This window comes from Geotrypetes seraphini, chromosome 11 (genome assembly GCF_902459505.1).
Source record: "Geotrypetes seraphini chromosome 11, aGeoSer1.1, whole genome shotgun sequence".
Taxonomy (NCBI): domain Eukaryota; kingdom Metazoa; phylum Chordata; class Amphibia; order Gymnophiona; family Dermophiidae; genus Geotrypetes; species Geotrypetes seraphini.
This window is the reverse complement of record NC_047094.1, coordinates 137,137,383-137,160,850: the sequence shown is the minus strand read 5'-3', so window position 1 is coordinate 137,160,850 and position 23,468 is coordinate 137,137,383. Positions and strand designations below refer to the sequence as shown.

At 42.0% G+C, this 23,468-nt stretch overlaps 1 protein-coding gene across 4 annotated transcripts in view; it reads left to right on the top strand.

Moving 5' to 3' along the window:
• SOGA1 (suppressor of glucose, autophagy associated 1) overlaps positions 1 to 23,468 on the top strand; it is a 119,351-nt gene that overhangs the window by 26,653 nt on the left and 69,230 nt on the right. For all 4 annotated transcript variants that reach the window (XM_033962977.1, XM_033962979.1, XM_033962978.1 and 1 more), the window contains exon 4: positions 20,615 to 20,677. In XM_033962977.1, coding sequence (XP_033818868.1) covers positions 20,615 to 20,677 — 63 coding nt within the window. The remainder of the gene's footprint in view (positions 1 to 20,614; positions 20,678 to 23,468) is intronic.

Below are 23,468 nucleotides of genomic sequence, written 5' to 3'. Positions count from 1 at the left end.
GCTATGCAGACGATATCACCATACTCCTCCCCTTTGACACACAAGACCCCACCAAATCAGGCACCCTGGAAAAAACTCTAGAAGCAGTGGAAAAATGGATGACAGAACATAAACTGAAGCTCAACCCAGATAAAACTAAATTTCTACTGCTTGAAAAGGACAAAACCCCTTCTATAACTGAGCTAGAAATAAAAACCACCAAATATCCCCTACAACCCACTCTCAAACTCCTTGGAGTAACAGTAGACAGAGGTTGCACTCTTCAGGTGCAAATCAACAAAATCACACAAAAAGCTTTCTTCACCATGCGCAACCTTCGCAAAATCAGAAAATTCTTTGAAAAAGAACAATTCAGACTCATAGTTCAATACCAAGTCCTAAGTCTATTGGATTACTGCAATATCCTCTACCTTTCTTGTCCTACCTACCTAATAAAACAACTACAGACCGTGCAGAACACTGCCCTCAGAATGATCTATTCCCTTGGAAAATTTGACCACATCACCAACGCCTTCCTAGACTCACACTGGCTTCCAATACAAGCCCGCATCCAATTCAAACTATACTGCATGTTATTCAAAACCTTAAACGGAACGGCACCCACCCACCTAAACAACCGTCTAAACAGGAACCTCTCAACCAGACAGAGGAGAACCCAATCCCCTTTCTCCTTCCCCCCTTTTAAAGGAACTAAACGCAAAAAGATGTATGACAACTTACTTGCAACACATGCAGCTCAATTGGACCCCTCCATCACCAACCTACTGACAGCATCAACTGACCTCAAGGCTTTCCGCAAAGAAATCAAGACCCTACTATTCAAGAAATTCACCCAAACGTCCTAATCCCTTCCTTTTCCCCTCTCTCCCCCTCTTAGAATCTACTCATCAAAATTGCTTTAGACCTTACGTCTTAATTGTAATTTGTATTTCTCTTCCTGGAAATGTCCAGTTATCGTTCTGATGTAATCCGCTTAGAACTGAAAGGTACAGACGGAATAGAAGCCAGTAATGTAATGTCATTTCAAGCTCTATTCACAAAAGAATTCTCAGCAGATACAGTGAAAAATAAACATCCTCCTCTTGAGTTCCCTTAGGAACAAAAGGGGTCTTGTCATAGGACTCATTTTAATCCTAAGGGCTTTGCTGCAGACCCCCCCCCCCCAAAGTTATCCAACATGGGTATATCACCCTTTAGCTACTCAATTTTGATAACTAGATTCACCTGATAGAACACAGACAGGCTTGACTTCAGCCAACCCTGTTGAATTTAAACCTCACTACTAATAGTCGCTGCATGACCTGTTAGCCCAAAGATGGAAAAATTAAAAATCTCTTAATTCTTAACTTACTAAAATTAGGAAAAGGCCAATCCAAAAGGATAAGTCTTTAACAAAGATCTAGATTTTAAGTAGGCTCACAGCGTAACTCTGTTGAAAGGGAGTTCCAAAGATTGGGTACAGAGGCAAGAAAAGGCAGAATTTTGAGTTGACATCAGTCATAAGAACATAAGAATTGCCACTTCTGGGTCAGACCAATGGTCCATCATGCCCAGCAGCCCTTAGGTCAAAAATTAGTGCCCTAACTGAGACTAGCCTTACCTGCGTACGTTCTGGTTCAGCAGGAACTTGTCTAACTTTGTCTTGAATCCCTGGAGGGTGTTTTCCCCTATGACAGACTCCGGAAGAGCGTTCCAGTTTTCTACCATTCTCTGGGTGAAGAAGAACTTCCTTACGTTTGTACAGAATCTATCCCCTTTCAATTTTAGAGAGTGCCCTCTCGTTCTCTCTACCTTGGAGAGGGTGAACAATCTGTCTTTATCTACTAAGTCTATTCCCTTCAATATCTTGAAGGTTTCAATCATATCCTCTCTCAATCTCCTCTTTTCAAGGGAGAAGAGGCCCAGTTTCTCTAATCTCTCACTGTATGGCAACTCCTCCAGCCCCATAACCATTTTAGTCGCTCTTCTCTGGACTCTTTTGAGTAGTACTGTGTCCTTCTTCATGTTCGGCGACCAGTGCTAGATGCAGTATTCCAGGTGGGGGCGTACCATGTTCCGGTACAGCAGCATGATAACCTTCTACGATGTGTTCGTGATTCCCTTCTTAATCTTTCCTAGCATTCTGTTCGCCCTTTTCGCCACCTCCACACATTGCACAGACGGCTTCATTGACTGTTGACCAGTACTCCCAAGTTTCTTTCCTGGGGGGTCTCTCCAAGTACTGCACCAGACATCTTGTATTTGTGTATAAGATTTTTGTTACCGACATGCATCACCTTACACTTATCCACGTTAAACCTCATTTGCCATGTCGCAGCCCATTTCTCAAGCGTGTTTATGTCACATTGCAGGTCTTTGCAGTCCTGTATCTTCACTACTCTGAATAACTTTGTATCGTCTGCAAATTTAATCATCTCACTCGTCGTATCAATTTCCAGGTCATTTATAAATATGTTGAAGAGCACCGAACCCTGCGACACTCCACTCGTGACGCTTTTCCAGTCCGAGTAAGAATTGGTGGTGAAGCTAATCGATTTGAAATTGATGAACATAAAGTACAAATTGGTTTATATGGGACAAGTAAACCATGGCATAAATACATGTGCCTAAAATTTTGTATGCCCAGCGATGCCTATCACTGCTTATATGGCACTAAGTGCGATTCTATACAGTATATCTTTTACAGACTTGTGCTGACTACTGCACTAGCCAGTGGCAACTTTTTAGGCGACATCTATAGAATTGGGCCCATAGTGTATTTTTCAAAAGCCCTTTCTGTCACAATTTTCTCATTTGTTTTATTTTGTAACACACCCTCAATCTGTAGAGGTGAGAAAATAAACACAAAGATTAGGTTTCATCAACATGGGAGCTAAGAAGAAAAGAATTACATTTATTTGATCCCTGGGACGCTAGTTTCCTGGAAATTGTTAACTACTGTACACAAAATGGTTCAATTTTCTGACCCTTCCTACACCAGTTCCCTGTCACTGCTGATCAACTGCTGTTTGTTCTTAAACTAAATTATCCAGCTCACAATATTCTGAATAATTCCAAAAATTGAAATTGTTAAGAAGGAATTAGGGCTGCTCTATACGCTGTTACAACAGACTGAAAGTCATACCTTGCCACTTCCTTCACCTACTGGGAAGGCTAATTATAGAGCAACCCTTTCAAAGATGGCCTTTCTAGTGATTTTGTATTCATATGTAGACACAGCGAATGCCACATGTGGAGCACAGCAGTATCAACATATGCTCATGGTACAGTTTCATCTTTCTACATGCAACCTGAACTCTGAGCGTCATATTTCTTTCCCTGCAGGCAGCAGACAGAACACCTTTCCCTTATGGACTCTTGTCAGAATACAGCAACTTGTGCAGATAATAACATCAAGATTCATTTAATCTACCCACTTTCCCTCCCTGCAAACAATACCATAGAGTATACACTGAGGACAGAAGGCTGATCGCTTGCCAGTCTCACATGCTTATAGCTGGATTTTCAGACATCCTAGATACACTGCAAGCCTAAAGGTTACTGCAAATTCACATCTAGAGTATATTCAACATATAGGTAGAATACAGAATACTGCTTCCAGGCTCATTTTTGGCAAGAGTAAGTTTGACCATGTGTCCCATTGCTCAACGAACGTACACTGGCTTCCAGTTCATTTGAGAATTCAATTTAAATACATCTATATTGCATTTAAGATTTTATTTGGTCTCTTTATTACACTTGTCCCTTTGGACTGGAACGCATGTAGATCTCATCTGGCTAGAAGTTCTCAGAAATTAACACTCCTTTCCCTCTCTTAAGGACAAAAATAAATCTATTAAGCAATTGAGTTATTCCTTCTCCTTCAAATTGACAGAGCTCTGGAATAACTTGCCACTGTTACTAAGGTGCCTAGGTCCCTTCTTCTTATTTAGAAAGGCTTTGAAGACAATCCTGTTCGCCAAGCACTTTGGAAATTAATTACGTCTATCTCTCCTGTATCAGTTTTTCTCTCGTCCTGTTCTTTTGCATTATTTTTATTCTTAATGTTAACCGAGTCGAGCTCCAAATTGGTTGATAGTTTAGTTTAGGTAGATCCTTTAAATGAATATCACACCTGGGTTACAGAGAATCAGAGCTGGCCCTTGGGCTCCAGGGTCAAGTCAAGTGCAACAACAAACAGCCTCATTGATGAGAGACAAGAGGATGTCAGAAAGGGGTGTGGTGTTGTTTTTCATAATTACTATATCATAATATCCATTAACAATCTTAAACCAATAATAAAAAGCAATAATTTGAAAAAACACAATTAACAGGGAATGAAGGGAATAAAAAATGAAAAAATACAAAAGAAAACACACGACGAGAACAGGGGTCATTAACCAGAAAAGAATTGAATCTTTAAATTCCTCTCAAGAAGAATCCAACTTCCAAAATACAAGTGAATAGCTGTCAGAGTTATGCCCTGGGAAAGGAGGAACAATCCAGGATTTTAATGAGCTTTGTGTGGACTCTCACAGGATGCAGGGCACCAAAACTGCACCCCTCCATGCCTCCTCTGCCTGGCTGCAACACAATGGGGGTGGTGGGGGCACTAGGGGGGGTGGGTGTTGCACAAAGCGCAATTTCAGCTCAAGATGCTCTTGGAACAATCTCCTGCATTTTCAGCTCTTTGCTGGTTTTAAGAAAGGTTTGGATAAGTTCCTGGAGGAAAAGTCCATAGTCTGTTATTGAGAAAGACATGGGGGAAGCCACTGCTTGCCCTGGATTGGTAGCATGGAATATTGTTACTCCTTGGGTTTTGGCCAGGTACTAGTGACCTGGATTGGCCACCGTGAGAACGGGCTACTGGGCTTGATGGACCATTGGTCCGACCCATTCTTATGTTCTTATTTATTTATTTATTTATTCAATTTTCTATGCCATCCTCCTAGGGGAGCTCAAAACGGTTTACATTAATTTATTCAGGTACACAAGCATTTTCCCCTGTTTGTCCCCATGGCCTGACAATCTATCTAATGTACCTGGGGGCAATGGGGGATTAGGTGACTTGCCAGGGTCACAAGAAGCATCATGGGTTTGCGTCTACAACCTCAACCTGCTGAGGCTGCAGTTCTAACCACTGTGCTGCATTCTCAGATATAGTATGGCCTTTCCAACCCCTTCCTGGGATCCTACATCTTCCCTGGACAAGAGGAGAGAAATTCTTTCCTTTTAGCCACCTTGTGAAAAAAGCCCACCAACCTCCACTAAGCACCCTTACACATACATGTCTGTTGAGTTCACCATCTTGTCTCTATCAATCTGTGTAGTTGTTTTAAATAATATGAAAAACAAATCGGGGAAAACTGGAAGGAACACAGGAAACACCAAAAAAATGTCACCGAGTGGTTAGGAGAGCAATAAGAGAATACGAGGAGAGACTGGCTGGGGAAGCAAGAAATTTCAAATCGTTCTTCAGATACGTTAAAGGAAGCAACCGGCGAGGGAGGAAGTAGGACCATTGGATGATGGAGACAGAAAGGGAGTGGTAAAGGAGGAAAAAGAGGTAGCTGATAGGCTAAACAAGTTCTTCTCATCAGTCTTCACAAGCGAGGACACATCCAATGTACCAGAACCCGAAGAGATCTTAAATGGAGGCCAAGAAGAAAAACTGTCGACAATAGAGGTAAGCTATGAGGATATCCTCCAACAGATAGATAGATTGAAAAGCGACAAATCGCCGGGCCCGGACGGAATCCACTCAAGGGTATTAAAAGAACTAAGAAACGAAATAGCGGAAATACTCAAACGAGTTTGCAACCTATCCTTGAAAACTGGGGAGATCCCGGAGGACTGGAAAATAGCGAATGTTACACCTATCTTTAAAAAGGGATTGAGAGGTGACCCGGGGAACTACAGGCCGGTAAGCTTGACTTCAGTTCTGGGCAAGATGGTAGAAGCACTGATAAAAGACAGCATCTGTGAGCACATAGAAAAGAATGGACAAATGAAAGCGAGCCAACATGGCTTCTGCAAAGGAAGATTGTGCCAAACGAACTTACTGCACTTCTTTGAAGGGATAAACAGCCAAATGGACAAAGGGGAACCCATAGACATCATTTATCTCGACTTCCAAAAGCCTTTGACAAGGTACCCCATGAGCGGCTACTTAGGAAGCTGTGGAACCACGGGGTGGAAGGGGACGTATACAAATGGGTTAAACACTGGTTGGCGGGCAGAAAGCAAAGGGTTGGAGTGAAGGGCCACTACTCGGACTGGAGGAGGGTCACGAGCGGTGTTCCGCAGGGGTCGGTACTCGGACCGCTGCTGTTCAATGTAATTTATTAATGACCTAGAAACAGGGATGAAGTGTGAAGTTATAAAATTTGGGTCAGCAAATTCGATCGTCGCTAAAGCTGTTAAAACAGGTTTAGTGACAATCGCTGGCTTTAGTGCATCTGGACACACAGCATTTAGCAAGAGTTAATGTCTATTTGTACATGCTAAGCTTTAGAAAAAGGGCCCCTTAATCCTTTAGGAGGGGAGAATACGACAGAAATTATGGCTGGGAAATAAGGCAGTTAGTGAATAAGAGAAGGAAAGGAAGGAGAGGCAGAAGATTGGAGGATGGAGGCACAGAGGGAGGGGAGGATGGAAAGTCAGGGAGCAGAGGAATGAGAGGGAAAGGAAATAAGGGGAAGAAAGAGATTAGAGGAAGCTGGAGGAGAAAGATGGGATCCTGGATCAGGCCTACCTATAATCTGAGTTTGTACCTGAGGCAATGGAGGTTGAAGTGGTTTGCTCAGAATCGCAGTCAGTGTCGTTTTTAGCCAGCTGTTAACTACTTAAATCAAAATAAAGCTCCATCGTCTAATTAGGCAACGCTGACCTACTCAGTTTGTTTCATACATCTGCTTCCTGCTGAGTTCAGCATTCAATCAATCCATGCCAAAAGAAACAAGACGCGGAAGAACAGAGTTATTCCTGAAGGAATTCTATACAACTGTGAAAAGTATAACGTGCAGAATTTTGGCACATCATAGAAACATAGAAACATAGAAACATAGAAATAGACGGCAGATAAGGGCCACGGCCCATCAAGTCTGCCCACCGCAATGACCCTTCCCCACCTAACTCAGTGAATAGATCCCACGTATCTATCCCATTTGGCCTTAAAATCAGGCACGCTGCTGGCCTCAGTGACCTGAAGTGGAAGATTATTCCAGCGGTCAACCACTCTCTCAGTGAAAAAGAATTTCCTGGTGTCACTGTGCAGTTTCCCTCCCCTGATTTTCCACGGGTGCCCCCTGGTTGCCGTGGGACCCATGAGAAGGAAGATATCTTCTTCCACTTCGATGCGACCCGTGAGATACTTGAACGTCTCTATCATGTCTCCCCTCTCTCTGCGTTCCTCGAGTGAGTAGAGCTGTAACTTATCCAGCCTTTCCTCGTAAGGGAGATCCTTGAGCCCAGCGATCATCCGGGTTGCCATTCTCTGCACCGACTCTAGTCTCAGCACATCTTTTCGGTAATGCGGCCTCCAAAATTGCACACAGTACTCCAGGTGTGGTCTCACCATGGATCTATACAATGGCATAATGACTTCAGGCTTACGGCTGACGAAACTCCTGCGTATGCAACCTATGATTTGCCTTGCTTTGGAGGAAGCTTGCTCCACTTGATTGGCAGCCTTCATGTCCTCACTGACGATCACCCCTAGGTCACGCTCTGCATTAGTTCTTGTTAGGATCTCGCCATTTAGGGTGTAAGTCTTGCATGGATTATGGCTGCCCAGGTGCATGACTTTGCATTTTTTGGCATTGAAGCTGAGTTGCCAGGACCCAGACCAGCGCTCCAGTAGTAGTAGGTCGTGCATCATGTTGTCGGGCATTGAGTTTTTGTCTGTTGTACTCTTGGCCACTACATTGCTTAGTTTGGCGTCATCAGCGAATAATGTTATTTTACCTCGGAGACCTTCTGCCAAGTCTCTTATGTAGATGTTGAACAGGATCGGGCCCAGGACGGAGCCCTGTGGCACTCCACTGATCACCTCCGTCGTTTCGGAGGGGGTGCCATTCACCATTACCCTCTGAAGCCTACCCTCAAGCCAGTTCCCAATCCATTTTGTCAGCGTGTCGCCCAATCCTATAGAACTGATTTTGCTCAGCAACCTGCGGTGTGGTACGCTATCGAATGCTTTGCTGAAGTCCAGGTATACGATGTCCAGGGACTCCCCAACATCCAGCTTTCTCGTCACCCAGTCAAAGAAGCCGATCAGGTTGGATTGGCAGGATCTCCCCTTAGTAAATCCATGTTGACGGGGATCACGTAGATTCTCCTCGTTCATGATCGTATCCAATTGGCATTTGATTAGAGTTTCCATTAGTTTGCTCACTATTGATGTGAGACTCACCGGTCTGTAGTTTGCTGTTTCCATCTTGGAGCCTTTCTTATGAAGTGGAATGACGTTAGCCATTTTCCAGTCCAACGGGACGTCACCTGTACTAAGGGAGAGATTGAAGAGTGCGGATAGCGGTTCCGCCAAGACATCACACAACTCCCTGAGCACCCTGGGGTGTAGGTTGTCAGGCCCCATTGCCTTGTTAACCTTGAGATTTGACAGCTCGCAGTAGACACTGCTGGGTGTAAACTCAAAATTACTAAATGGATCAGCTGAGTCAACCCTTGTCTGCAGCTGAGGACCAAGTCCCGGCGCCTCGCGGGTGAAGACTGAGCAGAAGTATTCATTTAACAGTTGGGCTTTCTCCGTTTCTGCATAGTCTCCCCAATGGGAGGCAATACCCACACATCAGTTCACACAGGCCAGAAGAGGAGGAAGGTGACAGCTGGGAGGCTGCTGGTGCATTGCACATGTGTGCTGCAATATAGCAGTGAATGGAGTGAGTTGAGTCTTAGCAAGGTGAGGAAGAGATAGCTGGAGTGGAGGGAAAGGTTTAAGTCTTGGGATAAGAAAAAGAAACAGAGATCAGGTTGGAAGTAGAGAAATCTGGGGCGGAGGGCTGAACCTGTGCAAAGAGAAGAAAGCAAGCTTGAGAATGGGAGAGCAGGGGCAGGAGTTCAACTTGGCAAAAGCATCTGCTTGACTTTGCAAATGTTTCAGGGATAAAAGGGAGGACTGCACAGTGGGCTCTGTCTTTTTATGAACACATCAGGGCTGGCAGGAAAGGAATTATGATTCTGTCGTTTGACGTTAGGGTAGCTAAGGCTCTTTAAGCAAGAGGACACGGGCATTTAGTGCCAATTTCCAGCATTAGCAAGGTATGCATAAAGTGGTCATTCTGGCTGCCTAAATATACTGTATACACAAATTTACAACTGAAAACCTAGATACCCTAGTTTAGATGGAAATTTTCCTAAATTTATCAGGCACTCTGTTTTTTTTTTTAATTTGGCCTTTAAGTATTTCCAAAATACACAAAACCCCAGGTACGTTAGATAGATTGTGAACCCACTGAGACAGATAGGGAAAATGCTTCAGTACCTGATTGTAAAAAAACGCTTCGATAACCTTGATAGGCAGTATATAATATCCTAATAAAACTTGAAACCTTGATACGCATTGCATCAATGATAAATTCTACTGTTCTGTATTACAAGTAGATTCTTTCATAGCCTCTCTTGAATGCAGGGATGGAAATCTCAGAATGACTGGCTGACTGTGTTAACCCACCAGCCAAGATCAGGACAGTGAGAGACAGAAAATTCTTGCACTTACTGGGTTAAGGATTAAGGAATGTTACTGAAAGCTCCTACAGTTTCAAACAATACAACCCCCTGTAAAACATCCAGACAAAACATGTCAGCTTAATGCAGAGGTGCAGCAGAACTCAGGTCTCAGTTATCCCTTCCCCTTCTGTGATCAGAGCTGGACCCTCTCTAGTCTCACCCAAACATACCTACACTATGCCCCTGTGCCATATGGATGTACTGCAGGGTTAGACATACTGTACATATCTAGGCTCCAGAAAGCAATGGAAGTAAAGCCAGCTGTCTCAATCTGTCCTCCTTACTATCATTACTTTCAAAGGAAGTAAAACCTGGATGTCTCAATCCATCCTCCTTTTTCTGGAGCCATATGGTAACCCTGTCAATATCTTATCTTTGTATAGTTAGAATTTGGACATCTGTACAATCCATCCAGTCTGCCCAACATGAGATAAGAAATGCATACTTCATCTTGAGCTGTCCTTGCCACTTTCAGGGCACGGTCCATAGAAATCTGCCTGGCACTGGTTTAAGAGTTGCCATTGAAGCTCGCTCCAGCCCAACTTGAAAAACTAAACATATACTCTAATCTTCAAGGTCCCATATGACACAGTAGGCTGATCTGAAACATGAAGGCCCACAATGTCAATGAACTCTGTGTTCAAATGAAATGTAAAATAACTTTTTCCATTTCCTTCTGGTTCATTGTAACATTTCTCTGAAAATTGTCACAAGCAATATTCTTGCTGCAGATGTGGGATAATTACTCTTCCAAAGACAACGGATCCTTAATCTAAATGACAAACTCTTCTGGAAGTAAGATTCTGGGTGGGTGTCTGTATTCCCCCCATGCTCAGTTCATCAATGAATACACTTGCAGCTGGCCTGAGCCTTCCTATCAGTTACGTAGTTGGTGACTGCAAAATGTTCTATCTGAGCAGTTCACTGCACAAGATTCATCTCTGCCTGGTACAGGGTTATGAAAAGAACACAAACCGTTTCATTTGTTGTGTGTGTTTATATTTATACTCTACCCTTCTGAAAACACCTAAGAAATAGCATTTCAAGAATCAGTAAAGCATACATTAGCCTTTAGTAAAGATAAAATGAATTTAGCTCAACAGAACATCCATAAAAAAGGAGCATTCCCAAAATAAAAACAAAACCCCCATAAAGCCAGCTTTTTTCCCTCAGAACAAAAATTGGAAACCTCACCGTTAGAAGAATTTAGCACAGGTTTTAACCTTCCCACTAAAGGACAGATAGTTGCACTGTACATGGATTTCTTTCAGCTGTGCCTTCCACAGAAGAGAGGCTGCAAAATGGAAAGTGTTTCTTTATAGAAATGGCTTAACTTCTAAGTTCAAAGAGGAAGTATTATTCCCTGTCTCATGCAATGAGCCTGCTAGCTGACAGAATTGTGGCAAAAAAGCATGCTCTCTCAGCAGAGATGCGAGTCCCCTTCTAGCCCCCTTTTAGCCCCCACCAGTCTGGAGTCCAGCACTATTCACTGGCTTCCTAGATTCACACTCTATCCCATTTACTCCCACCTCCACAAACCAATAGTCCGGTTTAGGGTATATTGTGAACCAAGACTAGTTAAAAGGTTTAAGTGGCAGAGGGCAAAACAAAAATCCAATTGATGAACAATATTGTATCAAAGACTAGTTCAAAACAGTTTTCACTAGCACTGGGAGAAACAACCCACTGGAGAAAGAATTTGTGACTGAGCTTGGCCACTACTTCTGAAGGGAAAAACCAGAAAAAGAGAGAAGTAAATCTGGCCCAGGATAAAGGGCCAGATGCATTAAAGATACCGACTGGTTCGCTATTGGCTGATTCTTGAGCAGCAATTGATGCACTATAAAGTTTGCATGCAAATCATTTGCTCAGTGAGCAATTGACACATGTACAAAGCCCTAACAGCAGTGACAGGGGAAGCAGCCTCCTGTCACTTCTGTTAGGGCTTTTTTTATTTTATTTTTTTTAAATAGCACAGATGTTGTGTGTGTATTACACACACACACACACACAATCTACCCTGTTAAAAATAAAGAAAAAGGCCCCCCCATGCAGAACGCCCCAGCACTGTCCCCCCACCGCGCCGGGCACCCTCGAGCCACCGCATCCCCCCCGAACCCTCCAAAAATGACAGGAGGGGGATGCCCACTCCCTTTTGCCATACAGAACACCCCTGCGCCAGATGCATCAATCGTTTAGCTACTTTGCATGGCCAGATTGAAAAATGGGCGATCGAGGGGAAAAACACATGGTGAGCCATTTTGTGCATCGGATCGGTAAAAGTAATCATCGCTAAAGCTGTGAAAACAAGTTTAGCAGCGATAGCCCAAAGTCTTTCTCCAGCGGATTGTTTCTCCCAGTGCTGGTGAGAAATGTTTTGAACTAGTCCTTGATAAAATATGTTGGTGCCAGTTTTTCCCTCCCCACCACTGGATTACCAACCTCTGTCCTAATAGTGGCATATTAGCAAGATTTGGTTTATTTAAATTAGCTTTAAATTCAACAGCAGCCTAGCATAGGAGATAAAATATTTTTAACAGGCTTTAGAATGTAGAAGAAAACCAATTTCCTTTATATTAACTCCAAAGGAAAGTCAGAATATAAGGCAGTTTGGATTTAGAAGGTAGAATACAGGAACAGAATAATTCCAAAGGTATACTTGTTGGCATAAACACAGATTTCCAAAGTACCAAACAACCTTGCAACACCCTTTTTCACGTCATTGATACCTCTAGGACTCTGTTACTACAACAACAGAGAGAAGCAGAAAATTGCAAGACTGTTCATTTTCTAGGGAGATCTATCATGCTTGTAAGGATGAGGAAAGAGTTTTCAAATACAGAGTTGGATTGTTACAATTGCCATAATGGAATTCATTACATTTTTTGTGATCATCTATTAGTGTTTTTGGACTCACCACTGATACTATTGATGCGACTGTACAATTAATAGAGATTAACAACACAAAAGAAATTGAAATCTGTTATGGACAAGAATAAGTGACAAGTAGAGTGATTGATTATAATGTGTAAATGAACAACTGACCGATTGATGTATGTATTATTACAAAAGTATGGTAAAATTGATATACAATCATTTGTTAGATTATAAGAAAAAAGAAAATGGTAGAGGAAAGTATACAATATAAACATGAATGTGTTTTGATTTAATGGTATTTTATTTAAATAATGAGTACCTTTCATTTATGTAAACAGTAATATTTAGGTACAAATTATTCCCTTAAATATTATGCTTGTAAGGATGGCATTTACAAACAAAATCCAACTAAAAACGATAAATATCAAAATATTAATCCAAAGCTTCAAATCTCCAAAATATCTCAGGAAGAAATTAGCTAAACATCTATCTAGAAGAGAAAAGTAACATGTGTCAGAGTAGGACGCCTTGATAAAAATCCACCGATAATGTAAGTGGCTTCATTTTTTGCTATTAGTTTCCTTTTTAATAACCATATGAATGGTTATATGGTAAATGTTAGCCTAAGACTCTGCCCAACAAGGTGGCCGGAGTTGAAACTGGCCTCTGCACAGGTTCAACTTCATTAATCTCCATTAAAGAATGAAACGGGGACAGATTTGTCCTCTTCCCCGCAGGAACTCCATTTCTCCATCCCGTCCCCGTGAGTTTTGTCCCTGCCCTATTCCTGTAAGCTCTGCCTTAACCGCACAAGCCTCGAACACTTTTGATTTTAGTGTTTGAGGCTTGTGCAGATGAGGACGGAACTTGCAGGAATGGGGTAGGGACAGGAAAAGAACTCACCAGGGTGGGAAAATGAGTTCCTGCGGGGACTGTGAAAAATTTGTCCCTGTGTCATTCTCAAATCTCCATCTCTCGCTTTCAATTTTGGAGCCCAGACTGTAGAAGTCCTTTTTCTTTTTTCTTTTTGTATAAATCAACACAAAAGGAAAAAACCTACAAAGTTATGCTCTTGGTATAAAGACTGAGCTCCACTTTTTTCTTTTTTTTCCATTTTATTCTCTGTTCTTATTATATTTGCAGTTCTCAATATGGACTTATTCCCAAACAGCGCTCTCTTCAATATTTGCAGGGAGATTGGCACTTGTATTTCCTATAGAAAGGCTAGCCCAGAAAGAGGTTGAACACAGGGAGTTGTCAAGGTCACAAAGTCATAGCACTAGAGAGTGCTACCAGCCCAAAACAGTTGTTACCTTATATTAAACATGAAATTATAGTGTAAGTAAACATTAATTATAAATCTGCTCACACCATTAGCACCATTACAATACATAGAAACACAACGGCAGATAAAGGTCTACTGGATGGGCCATTTGGCCTTTATCTGCCGTTGTGTTTTTATGTTGTAAATACAATGGATGAAATCCTGTAGTGAAAACTATTTAGAACATAAGAATTGCAGCTGCTGGGTCAGACCAGTAGTCCATCGCGCCCAGCAGTCCGTTCACGCGGCGGCCCTTAGGTCAAAGACGAGTGCCCTAGCTGAGACTAGCCTTACCTGTGTATGTTCTGGCTCAGCAGGAACTTTTCTGACTTTGTCTTGAATCCCTGGAGGGTGTTTTCTCATATAAGAGCCTCCGGAAGAGCGTTCCAGTTTTCTACCACTCTCTGGGTGAAGAAGAACTTCCTTAACGTTTGTACAGAATCTATCCCCTTTCAATTTTAGAGGGTGCCCTCTCGTTCTCCCTACCTTGGAGAGGGTGAACAACCTGTCCTTATTGACTAAGTCTATTCCCTTCAGTACCTTGAATGTTTCGATCATGTCTCCTCTCAATCTCCTCTGTTCGAGGGAGAAGAGGCCCAGTTTCTCTAATCTTTCGCTGTACGGCCCCTTAACCATCTTAGTCGCTCTTCTCTGGACCTTTCATGTACAGCGACCAGTGCTGGATGCAGTACTCCAGGTGAGGGCACACTATGGCCCAGTACAGCAGCATGATAACCTTCTCCGATCTGTTCGTGATCCCCCTTCTTTATCATTCCAAGCATTCTGTTTGCCTTTTTCGCCGCCGCCACACATTGCTTGGATGTCTTCATCGACTTGTCAATAGAACTCCCAATTCTCTTTCCTGGAGGTCTCTCCAAGTACCGTCCCGGACATCCTGTATTCGTGCATGAGATTTTTGTTACCTACATGCATCACTTTACAGTTATCCACGTTGAACCTCATCTGTCATGTTGATGCCCATTCCTCGAGCCTGATTATGTCACGTCGCAGATCTTCGCAATCCCCCTGTGTCCTCACTACTCTGAATAAGATTTCTAGCCCACTAATTCTAAAAATCAAAGCATGTAACTGCTAACGTTCAAAATTAAAAAACAAAGACTTAATATAAAACTAAAATAATGCAATAAAGAAAAGAAGAGGTAATGGTAAAATTCATCACAAACATTGTATTGTATCACTATTTAAATAATTGCAACACTGTGGTGAATACCTGCTAGAATAAAAATGCTGTAAGCCAATTTACGTCTGCAGAAAGAATTGCAACTTTTGGATAGTGCAGGGCAATAATATCCTATGGAACCAGGTTGCGACCTCAAATGCAGGTTTGACCCACAGTTTAGGAAGCTGCTTTTTATGTGACAGTGATATAGAACTCTGTTTCCCCGAAAATAAGACACTATCTTATATTAATTTTGGGTCCAAAAAACACACTAGGACTTATTTTCAGGGATGACTTTTTTTTGTGTGTGTGTGTACACAACGATCATCATCGCAGTTTCTTTCTATCCCTCCCTCCCATCCCCCCCTCGATGCAACAGAACACCAAAAGCAATTTCATTGTGTTGCGTTAGATCTAATCTAATCATTGTTCTTGTCTGCCACATCTTCCCTATAAAATAGAGCTTTAAATGGTTAACAAATAAACATATTACAGATCATCCTTAAACAAAGTGAATTTCAGATGTCAAGACTTTTTTATTTCAGAAATGTTATGACATCTTTGTGGAACAGATAATACGAAGCCATTCCCCCCGTGCAGCAGAACCCCGACGCCGACGCCAACCCATCTCTCCCTCCCATCCCCCTGCGCAGTTGCAGCAGAACCCTGAGGACCCCTCCCACTGTGAGGCCGACAGACTACTTTGCAGCCTTCCCTGTAACGCATCATGATGACCTCCTTTTCTACACACTTTGTCCTCAGTCTTCTGTCTCTTTCCTTCTCCTATTGGTGGAGTTATGTTGTCTTATGGTGCATTTCGAAAAGTAATTTAGTCAGCGCTGTTTGATAAATTTATTTCCTAAATGAGGTTATTACTGTTAATCAAAATTCTACATTGAATATATTAGGAAAACTGTATTTTAATTATTTGTATTTCACTGATTGTCCAGTCTTCTACTGTTAAACCGCCTAGAAATTGTTTGATTATGGTGGTATAGAAAAATAAAGTTATGTTATGTTATCCTTTGACATCCACTCTGTCCCATCTCCCTTCCTCCCTCCTATTCTTGGCCTTCTTTCCTTCTCCTATCCTGAGCCCAAAATCCCCCATCTATATCTTCAACCCTCCCTCTCTTCCCATTCGGTGTTCTCTCTTCCTCTACACTTTCACTCGTCACCCTTTACAGGAGATAATGATATTTTGTCTAGTTGTGGCGACTGTTCCTCCAGAAAGATATAGGACAGGTTGGTGGTGCTCCAAAAAGAGATAACATAATAGTATGAATTTGCAATAAAAACTATATAATCTGAGACTTAAAAAATTAAATATGTACATCCAAGAGGAGAGACAGGAAAGATACACACTTTCTATCCTAAATGAAGCCCTTTCCAGAGATAAAATGCTCATGATACAAAGCTTTAGGGAGCAGCATCAGAAAATATTCCTTCATAGAAAGAGTGATGGATGTGAGGAGGTTCTAGAGACGACAAAAGTAAGAGATTTAAAAAAATATATATCGTGGGATAAGCACAAATGGTTCATGGTGGCAAAAGCGAAGGGAGTGCCATAAATTGGATGGAAACAATGACATTATGCCAAGTGTGGAACTGGGCAGACCGGGTAGGGAAAATGGTCATTATCTGCAGCCATATTCTGTGATAGTGCTGGAAACATGATAGTGCTGGAAACAGGAGGTTTCAGTATTGCAAATAACCCTCCCTTCATTTCCTTCAGAGCAAAGACAGGGTAAAGGCGATAAGGATAAAACAAAGGGCGGAGAAAGGAAGCACAGCCCAGTGATACTGTAGGCCATGGACTAACTGGGTCAGTGCCAGCAGGCTACAATTCCCAGAAATCAACTGTGACAGTGCCAGCAGGTTTATGATGGCCAGACAGTATCCAGAAGGTCCAAAGGGACCTAACAGACTGGATGTTAGTGCAACAACCTTGCTAGTTGTCAAAACTTGCTGGTAAGATTGATTTAAAAACTGCAACAGTATATTTGCTATGTGGCATCAAAATGATAAAATTCTGTTACATATTTTGTGACGGAGGCATGGCAAGAGATTTGGCAGTCAGACTGGGCAGAGGTGACCATGAGAGCACATCTCCTCTTCCACCATTCTCTATTTTTGTGGATAGCACTGTCGTTAAACTGGGAAAATCTCTTCTCTTCAGAATCACAGGTCTTTGGAACGACCTCACTACCCCGCTGCGGAACTTAGGCTCCCTCCAATTATTCCGCAAGCAACTGAAAACCTGGCTTTTCACTAAAATGTAATTCAATCCCTCCTTACTCTTCTCTTCTATATATAAGTTCATGTAAACCTTTTTTCCCCTTCTCTTCCTATATTTTAAGTTCTTGTAAACCGTGCCGAGCTCCACAACATCCATGGAGATGATGCGGTATATAAACTTAAGGTTTAGTTTAGTTTAGTTTAGTCCTTAGCTTGCAATTGTAGAGTCATCTTTGGGGGACATGGGGAAGCCACTGCTTGCCCTGGATCAGTAGCATGGAATGTTGCTGTTCTTTGTCTTTTTGCCAGGTACTTGTGATCTGGATTTGTCACCTTGAAGACAGGATATAGGGATAGATGGACCATTGGCCTGACCCAGTAAAGGCTTTTCTTATGTTATGTCCTTTTTCTCTTGCACATATTCCACTCACGAACATCACTAAAATGTGTTCCTTTCTTTCTGAACACACTACTAATTACCTTAACCACAATCTCATCAACTCCCACTTAGACTACTACAACCTGGTCCTTCTTTGCATGTCTCCCACTTGCAACGTAGAGTCATTCTCTGCAGAATTGTATCCCTTCTTTCCACCAATAAAAATTTTATTTGGAAACTTCTCGATTGATCCACTTCATTCGTGGGACTACTGTGTCTCTTTCCCCTTGAGTCTGTTCCAATTTCTCTACACTTGCATGTCACTTCATTGGGTCCCTATCTGTTGAAAGTCTTCTTACTGACTTACATATACATTCATTTTGCAGCTCTGTAGTGTCTCCTCTCTTTTTCTCTCCCTGAACCCCTCCTTGGGAATTCCATTCATGGGGTAAGTGACTTTGATCCCTACCCTTCTCCTCTGTTGCTGCATCAGATGCCTGGAATAGACTTTCTGAGTTTGGTATGTCATGCTCTCTCTGGCCCTATTCAAATCTAGGTCAAAGGTCTTTCTTTTTGAGGCTGCTTTTAAATCTTAACCCTTTGTTTGCTTTTTAAAGTTTTAATCTTTCCTGTAATGATACTCATATGTCTGGGGGGGAGGGATGGAATAATAAAGCTGCTATTAGCAAATGATGCTAGTGAGCAGTGGAGGAGGGGAATACATTAGGGTTGAAAGCAAAATCGTTTATATTCCAAGATTGCATCGTATAACTGCATTTATGAGGTTGGCAAGATGGTAAGTTGCTGTTGTCCGGTTTATGAGGCCAGTGTGTTTAATCCTGAAAAACATTATCTTGCACCAAATGCAACATCTGTCATCTTGTTGGGCAGTCTGGATGGACCGTTTGGGTCTCTATCTGTTATTTAATAGTCTCTTATTTGTCCTGTTGAGCAGAGATTGTCCATCTCATATGTAGATGTTACAGCATTGTCTATGTCTGGAAATGCTATAAAAATAAGTAGTGGTAGCCCTCATCTATCCGGTGGAGATTTGGCAGGATAGAAGAATTCTAAACAAACAAATTGTGTTTCGTTTGGAAAATATAGAGGGAAAAAAGAGCAAGATAATTATAAAGTGCTAGCGTCCTCTTGCTACGAGGTACGAGTAGAACACAAACAGGTCAAGTTTGAAACTTTGCTTTGGGGCTTCCAGGCCACAAGTGTGTGTATATACATATTTTTAAATGTTTTCTTTTTATTAACCCCCCCATTTTTACTAAACCGCAATAGTGGTTATTAGTGCAGGGAGCCGCGCTGTTCCCTATGCTCATAGGAACTCTGAGTGTTGGGAGCAGCGCGGCTACCTGCGCTAATAACCGCTTTTGGGGTTTTGTAAAAGGGGGAGGGGTAAATTAATAACCAATATAAATAATGAACACGTTTATAAGTATTTGTACAACTGGGGAGGGATAGAGAGGGAAGTTATTAATTTTGCCAGCTGTTCTATTCATCATGTATTACCAGCAGTGAAGCTTGGAGACTCTTTTGTATCTCGTCTTATTTTTTTCTTTACGATGCAACATTATTTTGTGTGAAAGTTTTACATTTTGCTAATTGTATTGCTGCTCTTTGAATAAAAATAAAGTTAAACATAAGTTATCATACAGCTTTCTATAAAACAGTTAAATCAAGTGAGCTCAATGATACAGCAAGTCTGCATTTAGGAAACTTTAATATATACTGTATGGACGACTTTGAACTGAAACCCCTATTTTTTTCTTGGTTTCCCTTATTAAAATGCAAACCAGCGGGGATGAGATTCCTTTACTCAGCAGGTGTATTTGCACCTGCTTTAGACAGATGCAAATATTTGCACAGACATTTTAAACAGGTTTTTCCATGTGTTAAGCAGGTCGTATGTGGACAAAAATCATTTTTAAAACTGCAATTTCTAACGTGCATGTATTCATTTAATTTGTGTACAGTTTTAATAGCTTTATAGAATTTGGGGTTGGGGTAAGGCTATATAGTGCACCATAGGTTAGGTGCCAATAAAGCGTGAAAATGGAAGATACTACTAATACTATTAATTATTTCTATAGCGCTACCAGACGCACACAGTCAAAAAGAACAAGAAAACAGTCCCTGCTTGAAAGAGCTTACATCTAAGCAGGCAAGACAGACAAACAGGATGTCATGGATACAGTTAAGGGGAATGGTTCATCAGCAGGCTGGGTTGGAGGGTAGAGGAGTAGGGTTAAGGGTTGAAAGCTATAGCAAAAAGGTGGGGTTTCAGTCTACTTTTAAAAAAGGGAAGGGGTTTCACGGACAAACTTGGGTCATTTATTCCAGGCATGGGGGCAGCTAGATGAAAGGAACGTGGAGTGGAGGAGAAGGGTAACGCTAAGAGTGACTTAACTGAGGAAGGCACTCACCCTCATTCTGCTGCTCAACTACCATTATCTTCCATTTGCCACTGGGAAAATATCTCGGGAAGAAATTAGCTAAACATTTTAGAGCTCTGCTCCTAAGGGCTCCTTTTACAAAGGCGCGCTAGCGGGGTTAACGCATGCGCCTTTTCATCACGCGCTGGCCAAAAACTACAGCCTGCTCAAGAGGAGGCGGTAGCAGCTAGTGCGCACTCCTTTGTAAAAGGAGCCCTAAGTGTTCTGGTGCACGTTGTAGAATATTCACATTTATGCATGCTACTTGTGTTTTGCTGCCACCGAGCGCTATATTTTTTCAGTGTTAATATTTTTAGGCACCATTTATGGAATCTATTCCTAAATGTGCATATTCTGTAGATATGAATGTACATGACACGTTACATGCAGATGCAGTTTCACATCCCAGAAGGTGGAATATGATGATTGCTTATTGCTTCCCTTAGAATTCTTTGAAGAAACGCGGATCTCGTTCTTTGGGGAAGGCAGAAAAGAAGCCAGCAGCTCAGGTAGGTCCTCTTGTCACCCTAACATAATAGCAAATTTCTAGATCGCATAACCAGAAGTTCAATGCGGTTAACAAAAGATTATGCTATGAGAAAATACAGGAATAATGTGATATACAGAAATCTAATTGATCAAGAATTTGGAAAAAAGAAAAGTCTTCAAATGTTTTCTAGAATGTTCATAAGGTGTGGATCTGATCAGTAATGGACGGAAATCTTTATCATAATAAGCTGCTTGGTGAGAAAGACAATGCCCGTGATGTTTCTTACTTTTACAACCCTTAACTGAAGGGAACGTAAATAGGGCATGAGATTTTCTACTATTCTCGTGCGCCGCAACAGATATAATGGGGCAACTTTAGAGTATAGGCATCCCAACTTAAAGATCACCCGGGCCTCTACCAGAAGCCAATGCAACTCACAATAACGTGGTCATACTTCCTCATTCTTACTGCCGTAGTTTGAACCAGGGTCAGTCTAGCCAAATCTACAATATTACAATAGTCCAGTATACTCAGAAGTAGTGGCATTAAAGTAGGATCTGATGGTACGTAATTTCCATGAGGTTTAGTAACCACTGCGTCTATCTGATTTTTCATGGTCAAGCACTGATCAAGAACAACTCCCAAGATTTTAATTGTAGGGCTTATTCTATATGATGTTGAATTCAAAAATGATCTTTTGTGATGACACAAGGAAGAATTTTGTTTTTCCTGATTTAATTTCAACTTCAATTCCTGCATCCAGGATTCCATCGTATTTAGCACAGACCCAATAAGTTGAGTTCTGTTGGATAGCGTTTTACAACATGGGATGACTATTGTAATATCATCAGGAGGCGAAGTACAGCCAGCAACATAGGTTGAGTGATACCTGTTTAGAAAGTGGTGATTTTAGAAAAGGACAGCGATGTGTATACTTTCCATTTCTGAAGTCGCAGCAGTGGCATATACATGTATGTTTCGTCTGCTCTGGAGCAAGCATAGACAGACATGTATGTCTGATAACTTATACACGTGAACTGTGCATTTCACAAAGCATTCATGTAAATCTCAAACTTCATCCCAGGAAGGCCTCACACACAGAAAGCCGTTCTAAAACGATCCTGTAAACCTTCTGCATGAAAAGCTGTAGTGAGGGAATCCTGCCATTGCAGCAGGCTCTCTCTTGATCCAGAGAAATTCTAGTTGGCAGAGACAGTTCATTGTTATAGACTGTTGTAACGCAGTGGTTTGGCAGAGGAGCCCTGGGATTAAGAGTTCTCAGCCCGTGTGCCAGTGTTGTCTGAGCAGCACAGCATGTGAAAGGAGTGGACCATGCAACAGAGAAGCATAATCTGGGAAATTAAAATCTTTTATATCTAATCAAATTTATAACTAGCTTTTAATTTCCCTCAGGTAATTTGTTCATATTTGGCCCAATATTTCCCATTGATACTAAGTCTGTCTTTTTTTTCAAAATACGAGGGCCATTCAAAAAGTATCAGACCTTTATTCATAAAAAATACTCGTATTGAGATACAACAATCTTATACTAATCTCCTTCAGAGTAGTCCCCTTGGGCTGCCACACACTTCTTCTAAAGATTCTGCTATTGTTGGAAGCAGCGCTGGAATGCCTCTTGCGATTGATCGCAACTGGTCCGTCGCATTCTGTATGATGTACGAGGGCTGTTCAAAAAGTATCAGACCTTAATTTTTCTTGCGTAAACAAATAAAGCTAGGGAGGCATGTTTAGGTGCACGTATGTAGGCGATCCTAATGCGCATGCTTGAATTTTTTCCTGCCTACAGAAGCTGTCAGTCGCCAGCAGTGCTTCTATATCGCCATATCCTTTCAAAGGCAAGAGATTGACCTTTAGTGGGTTTGCTGACTCCCTTGTGGAATTTGGCCCTCCTTATATCAGCAGTCGGGGTCCTCTGCTGTGTCATCCTCTTTCCAGGGACCTTGTTGCCCTTTTTGTTTTTGATATTCTACCCCCTCACTACCTGTTGTCATGAATTAAAGACTGAGTGAACTAGAGACCCTTTCACCTTTCTTTTGATGCCGTGGCAGAGAGAGCCACACAGCTAGCACTGTTTTAGCTTGGTATTTATACCAGTTCCAGGTCGTCTTCCACCATTATCTCACTGTTAACATTGTGTAAAGGAGAATCCTTCCCTGCTCCGGAAATGCAAATGGCACAACCAGGTCATAAGACACAACTTTAGAAGAGCTACTAGATGTCTCTGCTAAGCCCAGCGGTATCTGACACCCTAGACCAGGGGTAGGCAGTTCTGGTTCTTGAGAGCCACAGGTAGGTCAGGTTTTCAGGATATTCAAAATAAATATGCATGAGAGAGATTTGCATCTCAAGGAGGCAGTGCATGCAAATCCATCTTGACCTGCCTGTGGCTCTCAAGGACCGGTATTGCCTACCTCTGCCCTAGGCAAACTTTGAACCGTGCCCACCCATCACCAAGAGGTGATTCAAGGCTCCTCCCCCTCCTATGTTCCACATCATCCCTTCCCCCCCAAACACCTCTATAGTTCATCATCCCACATTTCCTCTCCCCCCTCCTCCGAGGTGTCCAGTACATCTTTTCCATTCACCTTTCAGGGGACACTGGTGTGGCAGTCATTTCCAAAGAAGGATCTCATCACATATGGTGTGGAGCCTTGTGCATACCTGCATGCTCAAGGCCTTCCAGGTCCCACCCTCTCCAAAATAGGAAATTCATGCCAGTCCTGACCTAAGGGACTTTTACATATGAAAGTTTCATGTTTCTGTGAAGGTTTGTAGGACACATGAGTGAA